General features: G+C 47.8%; 1 protein-coding gene across 4 annotated transcripts in view; it reads left to right on the top strand.

The window, feature by feature from the left end:
- The first annotated feature begins 363 nt into the window (after positions 1 to 363).
- The window catches only part of SLC4A11 (solute carrier family 4 member 11), a 96,715-nt gene continuing 88,135 nt past the window's right edge, over positions 364 to 8,943 (top strand). For 2 of the 4 annotated variants that reach the window (XM_069796944.1, XM_069796936.1), the window contains exon 1: positions 3,759 to 4,898. In XM_069796944.1, the coding sequence (XP_069653045.1) occupies positions 4,673 to 4,898 (226 nt within the window). In that variant the 5' untranslated portion in view covers positions 3,759 to 4,672. Of the gene's footprint in view, positions 505 to 3,758; positions 4,899 to 5,856; positions 7,341 to 8,943 lie in introns of those variants that run through there. The other 2 variants (XM_069796952.1, XM_069796961.1) reach the window with 2 other exon arrangements.

The following is an 8,943-nucleotide window of genomic DNA, read 5'->3' as shown; positions in this document are numbered from 1 at the left end:
TGCTTTTTCCCAGCTCTGAAGTTACTAGCAGCATCTCACCTGCCAATGCTTCTAGTAGCCTGGCGTCCCTAGAAAAGTGAAAACAGACTTTTTTTTTTTTTTTAATTGAAGCGACGAGCCTCAATATAGGTGCGCTGGGCAGGGGCTGCGGGGAGGGCGCTAGGACCCGGGCGGGGGTGTGACACCGCTCCGTCCCTTCCCCTCCCAGCCCGCACTCCTGCACGGCGAGTTGGGTTTATTTATTTATATACAATTTTTTTTTTTTAGCTGAGCTGTGTCTCCTGTTTAGGTTTTGTGGGGTTTTTTTGGTTCGGTGGGGTTTTTTTTTGGATTTGTTTTTTTTTTTTTTGGCGGAGGTGGGGGGGGCCCGAGGAAAAGAAAGAAATCAATAGAAACCCCTCGAAACCACAAGAAAGCCCGAAAAGTGTCGAAATGAAGACGGGATGAGAGGAAAAACCGAGGCAGCCATGGCAGCGAGACGGGTGTTTCACCTCCAGCCATGCGGTGAGAGGCAAAGCTGGCAGGAGCCCGGCGGGGTGGGGGGTGGGGGGCACAAGTGTGATGAGTTTTGTCGGTACTTTGCGGGGTCTCAGCTTTGCCTTTTTGCAGGAGAAGAAGGGTCGGGGTTGGCGATGGGATGCGATGAAGAGGAGGGTGGTCTGGAGAGGGGATGAGGATGTATTCTGCTTTCCCTTCTTTGAGGGGTGAGGGTGCAGAAATCTGGGAAATCGCGGGGTTTGCATCATCGCTCAAGGGGTTTTGCTGGGTGTCTGCGGGGAGGTGGTGACCCCCCCCCCCAAAAAAAAGTCTTGGGCTCCTTGGGCAGCAGTGGGATGTTTCAGCCCAGGGAGCGCAAATGCAGCGTGGAAGAAGTACCAGGGGATGAAGGAGCGATGGCAGCTTCGTGGCTGCTTGTTCTGGGGGTGTTTTTTCCCCTTACACCTCCCTTCTGGTACTTGTTTATACCTAATTATTGTCTCTACCTAATTAAGGGAGGAGGGCATGAGGTGGTGGTTAGCTCCGCTCCGGCGCTTTGCTTGCGGATGCGGTTGCCTGACTTCATGTTGATAATGGTGTAAAAGCTGCAATAAAAAGGAGAAAAAAAAAAAAAAAAGGTGAAACTATATGGCTCAAGCTGAACTAGCGTAAAGGGCTCGGGCAGGGGTGTGCGTTGGCAAAAACCCCCACGATGCGGGTTGTTTTGCAAGGCAGGGAGAGGATGGGTTTAAATGTATTTTGTGGTTTACCCTAAACTTTAAAAGTTTGGGTATTTTTCTGAAGCTTTTTCCCCCCCTGCCTTACCAAAGGAAGCACTTCCTTAATCAGCATGGCTGCGTTAGCTCTGGTTTTGACACTAAATTAAATGACAGGGACTTGGGTTCGTGTAGGAAAGTTTTTTTGTTCTGGAGTAAAAGCAACTGTAGGTGGCACAACAGCTTTGCTGCCTGCAAAACAGCGAGCGGGAGGTTGGTCCTCAAACTTCTGCGGATCTCTTCTTGAGGAGGATTGTGCCCTTGTTGGTTTGGGGTTTTTCCCCCCCCGTTTCCTCTCAGTTTAATTAAAGTTTGCTTCAGATCTGATGTTCTTCCTCAAAGCTGCTGGTTTTCATGTCCAGGACTGTCATTCTTCTTGAGACCTGATGGTGCAGGCTGGCTGTCCATCAGCAATATGCACGTCAACAATCTACTGGGAACATAAAACTTTTTTCCCCCCAAGTTGTTGCAGTGTGCAATGTTTGCAGGACTTCTCGTGTGGGTTTTTTCTAGGTGTGAACATAGCCTCGTCCCTCCCCTGAGGAGTTACTGCCCCTCAAACGCTGAAGCGTGGGATAAACTGCTTGACCCAGGGCTGGATAAATCCAGTGGTATTGCAGCTTTCTCACCTGGGTTGCTGTTGTTGGTTTTGTGGCTTGTCTTTTTTCTTTTTGGAGGCTGGAAGGAAACAGTGATGCAACTCTTGAGTCCTGTCTACGCTGCGACCTCAGTCATTGCAACCACCCCGTGAGCCGCGCGTCGCCGTTTCCCTGCTATAATCAAGATGTGTTGGCTAATCCATCTCTGTCGGAGCCCTCTAGTTTTGAAATATCTGTGGCTTTTATACAGTTACCACTCTGTAAGAATTATGTACCGCAGAGGAAGTTTCTCTCTGGCTCTCATGTTGTTCCTTGGCAATTGGAATGTTTCAGCTTGTTTAAATGAAGGCAGCTAAAAATACAAGTTGGGCTTTTGAGCGGAGCACTTGCTTGACTCCCCCAGTGGTATAAGATATCTGTATGTGAACTCGTAGTGCCTTGACTTCTAGTAAAGCTATAGTAAATCATTTAAGGCTGTAAACAGTTGTGACAGCAAGCTTTTGTTTTTATGTTGAGTCAATGTGGGGAAAAAAGATGTCCTGGTTTGAAAAGCACAAGGATTTGAAATGGAAGCTTGCTATATTGTCTTAAAAAAGTGTCAGTGAAAAATTTGATATTTCTTGCAGAAGGGAGCTTGAGGTTAGCTGCAAAGGTGGCGTTTTTTAGTCCACAGTTGGCCGACTTAGCCTGGTGCTGTTTTATTTGTCTCTCTAAGACTAAAAACTCAAACCTTGTCCCTGTGGAACCACAGCGATGCACCGCATATGTACTGTATGCCTAAAGGCATGTGCTAAATCACATCACCTGGGGGGAAAGCTGCTGTTCTTTTTAGTGAGTAATTCTGATGCTGTGATCTAGGTGTCTCTGGGAAGCCACAGCGATTGCTATCCCAGAGCTTTCTATTGCTGTAGTTTGGGTGGCAACTGAGTTACCTCGTCCTAATGCAAAACCACTTCTAGAAAAGTCCCGTTTCCTTATGTAGGATTTCTCTGGGAGTAAACAACTCTGGGACACTGTAATGACTCATCATCATGAAACTGTCATCTACCCTTGAAATATGCAAATTACTGCCAGGCACACCAGCAGATATCCAGCATATGTTAAATCCACGCTACCTTTGCCGCTAGCAGCAGCTGAGGCATGGCGTGGTGCCGTCGCTGCCGAAGGGGGTTAAGGAGTCCACTGTGAAAGATGCGGCGCAGTAAGGTTAAAAACTGGGAATGCTGAGGCAATTCCTTGAAGTTTGTGCTAATTTGAGTCTGAGCAGTGTTTTGTGATTGTGAAGTCTGCAAAGCAGGTCCTTCAGGAGTTTGTGCTGGGACCTGGTGAAACTGAAAAACTATTTTTATTTTTTTAATGTAATATAACTTTCTAAATATGATCTAGTATAAACTCCCCGTAAAGCCTTTCTGCAGAGCATGGTGACATGCTGTCCTGGAGCAGAGCACTGCAGGCTTCTGCATCTGTCAGTGCTGGCTTTGATATCAAAGCACTTAGCTGTCACTTATAACTTCATGGGTTTTTCTGTTTCCCCTTTCTAAATTCATCCCTGGCTCTGACTTGCAATTTAAAAAAAGAAAAAGCAGTACGAAGGGCTTCAGTCTAACTCTGTTATTGAAGAAGGGTCTGCAAGCTCTGATGGACCCATGGGAGCTGTGATTTGGGTAGGGCACGGAGAGAATAGACTCTGATTTCATTCTTCATAAATGTCCTGCTGAGAAACTGCAAGAAGATGGGAAGAAAAGCATGAAAACCTGATACAAGCCACTGGAGTGCGTAACACTGACTTTATACTTGTGTTGAGCAGGAACTTTCTTCCCCACGGGTGCTCTTCAGCTCCTGAAGTTTGAAGGACCTGATGCAAACTGCAGGAGAAGGGCTCATGGGGCTGGGGCTGCCCTGGGGCCATCCCTGCAGCCATACCATGGTGGGATGGATGGATGGAGACTAGTGACAATGTGGGCTGTGGCAGGGGCAAAAACTCTGATTTGAAGCTGGTGGAGAGATGATGGCAGCTGGTCAGTGCTTGGAGCTGGGCAACCTTTGTTTCGAGATGCTGCGGGTGGGTTTTGAACAGCAAAGGCGATGGAGTGAGTTATTACTGGGTGCTACCCACTCACGGGGGCAGATAAAGAGTGGAAAACTAGGAGAACAGGGCAATCTGGGGGCTGAGGATGAAGTGGCCTTCCTCCCCTTCTGGTGTTGGGGCAGGTGCTGGCACCCTGCAGCGGTGGGAGCTGTTACTTGGGCTCACCGCTCTGGGGAAAAAGCACCCCACAGAGCACAGGGTCGGGCATCAGGTTTATTCTCCTTTTCCTCTCACCCGCTGCCATCTCCTTCTCCAGGAGTTAAATGCCTCTTCCCCCTGCTCTAAGCCTAATTGCGTCCCCAGGGTTTAACACGCGTGTGTTTGTTTTATTCAACGTGTTGGCTGTTCCCACCGGAACAGGCTGATTTTTTTATTTTTTTTTTTTAGGGATTGGGCTTTTTTTTTTTGCTTATTGTGCACAACGAGCTACTGCACAAGATATTCGTTGGTGGGGGAGGAACTGTAGTAATGCCAATACTTCTTGAATATTATAAACCTGGCTTATCAGCCCGACGCAGAGCTGGAATTTGTCTCTTCCTGTGCTGCATCTCTGCTTTCTGAGAGGGGCGTTTAAATACAGGCTGGAGACGCAGCCTTTCCAGTGTGCTCTGCTGGGCTGTGACAGCAGCAGCGGGGCTGCTTGAGCAGCTTTTTCTTTTTCTTTTTTTTTTTTTTTTGCACTAATTCCTCTCCAAAAAGAAACTTCTTGGGGAGAAGGCTCCTGAGACTGCATGTCCCAACAGTACCCGCTGAAGGAGGTGAAGGGAGACACGGTTTGCTTCGTACCTGGCTCTCCTATCTTCTCTGTCCTAATGGAGCCGGCTTCTTTTTGTTACCCCCGGCTCACCTTTCTCCGCTCGCCTTATGGCCAGTTCGGGGCAAGCGCTGGCTCTTCGCAGGATTTGGCCCCGTGGCCGCAACGTTTGGTGACGCAGAGGTGGACCGGGCCAGTGGACGGTGCGTGACCGGGGACGAAAGGGTTGGGGACCGCAGAGGGGTGGTATATGGGGTAGTAGAGAAGCCCACCGAGATTTCGGGGGGTGGCTTTGGAGATGGTGGGTGAAGAGGGAGGCAACGCAGGTGGATGCATTGGCGTGGTTGTGTTGATGGACCTTCTTCTCCGACCTCTCCTGGTGGTGTTTGCTTGGCCGCCGTCGTCTCCACCAAGGTCCCTGCTACACCCTCACACCCAGGCAGGCTGGCCAGGGAGAGCTGATAAACAACCTCAGCATGGGAAAAAAAAATAAAAATAGAAACTGATCTTAGCCAGTCTTTTGTTTCATAAGCTCGTTCGCTTGCTGAAATGAATCCGGCAGTGTTTGAAACCTGAAATACCTGCTGGAGGCTAGGCAGGGTCGTTTCACCTTTAGGTTTGTGATGCTGTCAGCTCTGTCCTTTAAACTGTTATTAAAGGTATCAAGTGTGGGAATAGGGGAATGTATTAAGATTCTCTATATTGCAGATTTGTCTTGCTGTAAGGAAGTACCTTAAACGTGTCAGCTTGGTTCAAAATTTTACTTTTTTGCTTTACCCCAAAGAATCTGTATGGGGAATCTGAGTAAATCCTGCTGGTTTAGGAGCTGAGCTCTGCTGTAACTGCTGATTCCAAGGACAGCAGTCTTGACTTTCTGTAAAACTTTTTTGGGGAAGGTTTTGGGCTTGATGAGATGAGGTCCTGAGCAGGCTGATTTAGCTTTGAAGGTGGTCCAGCAAGGAGCAGGGCTAGAGACCTCCAAGCTTCTCTTCCATCCTCAAATACTTTATGAACCGTGGTATACTTGCTTTACATCTCCTTAACAGTCTGAATATGATGCGCCGTACCTGGGAAAGCTCGTCAGGTGGCATGCAAAAAAAAAAAAAATGGAGACTGGATGAGCAGTCTCGGCAGAGAAAATGCGTAGGAGGTGTTTAAAAACATGCATTGCCTGTGGTTTCATGCAGCGGAAACAAGTCTGTAGCAGGGACCGAAAACGGGGGTATGTGGCTCTGACTGAAGCCCTCTGCTAAAAGTGATGCCTCTTCCCGAGCCGTGCCTTGCCTTGCCTTGCTTTGCACTGGGAAACATTTGCTGCCTCCTGGTAAATATGATTGCTGAGAAATTTTTACTTAAGTCACGGTAATTGTCAGAGTTACTGTAGGGGAGTGACCCAGTCTTGCCAGCATTTGGATAACTCGCTGTTCGTTTCTGTCTTTTTTTTTTTTTAAGGGTTCTGCCTTTTCTAAGGCTGAATTGATGTTGCTTTGGGGAGCTAGGGTTTTTTCTTTTTTTTTTTTTTCTTTTTGGCTAGCATAGATCATTCCTCTGGGCTTTAAATATCCAGCTGGGGGAGACTTGGCTTATTGTTATGAAAATCTGAAATTGTAAGGAAAGTGAAGGAGTAGAATAGGCTGGAGGGGGGGGAGAGGATGTGGCATCTTCCCTCCAAAGCTTTTTAGGCACTGCGTGGTCGAGCGCTGGGCAGACAGGCTTGGATATAAGTCTCCTCGGATGAGGTGAGGTCTCTTCAGCTCTATTTTCTGCAACTTGCTGTTAGAACACAGACTTACTGCCCTGTTTCTCATTCCCTTATGCAGGCTCCTCGTTGCATGCATGTGTTAACCCTTGCACTGCTGCTGAACTGTCATGCTGGGTGGCGTGGAAAACCCATCAGAGCTCAGCCCTGCAATCGGGCAGGCACCGTGCTCGCAGAGCACAGCAGCTATATCTTTAAGAAATTTTGTTATCTACTTCTCAGCAGCAGGGTGTTTTCTTTTTTTCCCTCCCTCTCTTCTTCCTGCATCTTCACATCCTCTTGTTTTCCCTGTACTTCTGTCTGTAAGGTACAGTGTCTTCTCACTTCAGTTAAGCCTGGCTGCCACAAAGCTTTTCTTTTTTTTTTTTTTTTTTTAAGGAGGCACACAGGCTTTCTCGGTACAGCATCCAGCAAAACCCTCCCGCTCCGAAGCGCAGGGTCACTTTAATTCTTCTATTTTTCCTCCTTGCTACCAAAGGCAAATAGCTCCGAGAGGCAGGGAGATCTGGGTGGCTGGAGGAGACAACCCAAACCCCAGCCTCGGAGGGGCCGTGGCAGCATGCAGAGCAATGCTTCGTAGGTGCGAAGTTAGCGGCACGCCAGCATCGCTGCTCCGGTTGGGAGAACTGGGTTGGAAGTACCCATCTGGGAGCTAATGGGTCCCGCTCTCACTCCACCCATTTGCCACTCACCAATTGGAAGTGAGGGAGAAAGATGCTCTGGATGGATTAATATTGGAGCCGTTGAAAAAGCACGAGCCATTGCTGCCTCGGCCACCTGAGCGAAGCGGCATTTGGGAACACGGGTGTGGTGGTGGCTCGGGGGGAGCAGCCGGGAGGGGAGCGGAGGCTGTTTGAACAGCATCTCTATTAAAGAAGTAGTGCAGGTAAGTTGTGGTCTTCAAAAAAAAAAAAAAACCAACCCAAAAAACCAAACCCCAAACTGAAGCACTACTGTTGCTGGGCAATGCATTTGGACAGGAAATCTAGAAAACCAGCTCTGCCAGCTCTTTAATTATTTAATTCACTAAAGTAAGGCAGTACTTGATGTATTTTTCAATGGGCTTTGCTGCTTAGTGATGATATCTATTGCCTGTGCCGGATGTCTCTGTGCTGTTGTGTTTAAGGATGGAGAATACCTTTTGAATTCAATTTACATTAACCAGAGTGCTACCTTTCAGGGTTTGAATTTGGTTTCAAGATATGCATGGGGAGATGAGCACAACAGATCTTACCTGTTCTGGTTTTTCTCTAATTAATGGTAAAACATCCTAACAGCCTGTCTGTGAGGCTTTACATACTGATGTTTCACATGGGGAAAGTGGAGTGCTGAGTGAAAACAAAATGCATACATGTAATCTGTCTAAAATGCTAGCAAACATCATCCCTGTTGCTGTAGCCATGGAAGCCATGTAGACGAACCATAAACAGTGTCCTAATGAATAACACTCTATCATGGATTGTCAGTCTGCAATTATTTCACCACCGGACCAGGGCATTTTTATTTTGATGATGGTTGATGATGGACAGCAAAATCAGACCTGGTGCTGCTGGCTCTCCCCCCACCCGTGGTGGTGTCGCTGCTGTTGTTTCGTGGTTCCTCGACATAGAAACTGTATGAGGTGATTTGTGTTAGCCTGCCAAGCCTGGCGTGATCCGAAATCCCCGTTTCTGGGGGGGATGGTTGAGGCTGCGGAGGGCGGCTGGGCTGCCATTTGGGTATCCTTTGGACTCTTTTCACTTTGAATGGCAGGGGGGAGGTTTTGCTTTCTGTGTCTTGGCTGGAACCACAACTGAAAATGTGTTTGGTGATCAGGTGGCTGGGTTCACTGCTCTACTTCTGTGTCTTTCCATGTTTCCAGTACAGATCTCATTTTTGACCTAACTTCTGGTTTTGTGCAAATTAGAGCTGCTCTCATGTTCCATCCAGATGCCTTTTGGGGGGGATGTGTGGGAAGGGGTGCAAAAGCTTGGTCCAGCTGCTGCTGCTTCTTTAGCAGCTGTTTTCATCTCTGGTGGCAGTAAGATAGAGGATGAGAACTTTACAGCAACATACTTTGTTCTAAAACGTGATCCTGGTACCCTGGGGGGATGCTGTAATGTGAAACTGGTGGTGTTGGAGCATCTCTTCCACCTAACCCCAAAGAGGTCTTATAGTTATTAGTTTACACCTTGCTGCTGCTTAATTTAACACGGTTGAACCACTGCAGGGAACCGCTCCCTTCCTCTGAATAGCCACAAGCAAGTGAAATGTTGAGAGACTGTCTCTTAAGTATTTTTGCATGTTTTACACAGTACCACTGCAGATAAGTGGCAGGTGGTGGCCTCTGGAAGACCTGCCTGTACAAGGAAAGCATTTCAGCAAAGAAAAATATCTCGGGTCCCTTTTTGAATCCACATTCAGCCCTGACCAAGATTTGGGGCCAGTATCTTTTCTTTTTTGATTAAGAGTTATGGGGTTTTTGATAGGGCCCTGCAAGTGAAAGAGCT

The sequence above is a fragment of the Haliaeetus albicilla genome, chromosome 1, assembly GCF_947461875.1.
Source record: "Haliaeetus albicilla chromosome 1, bHalAlb1.1, whole genome shotgun sequence".
In the NCBI taxonomy this organism is placed as follows: domain Eukaryota; kingdom Metazoa; phylum Chordata; class Aves; order Accipitriformes; family Accipitridae; genus Haliaeetus; species Haliaeetus albicilla.
The sequence above is the reverse complement of the archived record's forward strand: the minus strand, read 5'-3'. Positions and strand labels throughout refer to the sequence as shown.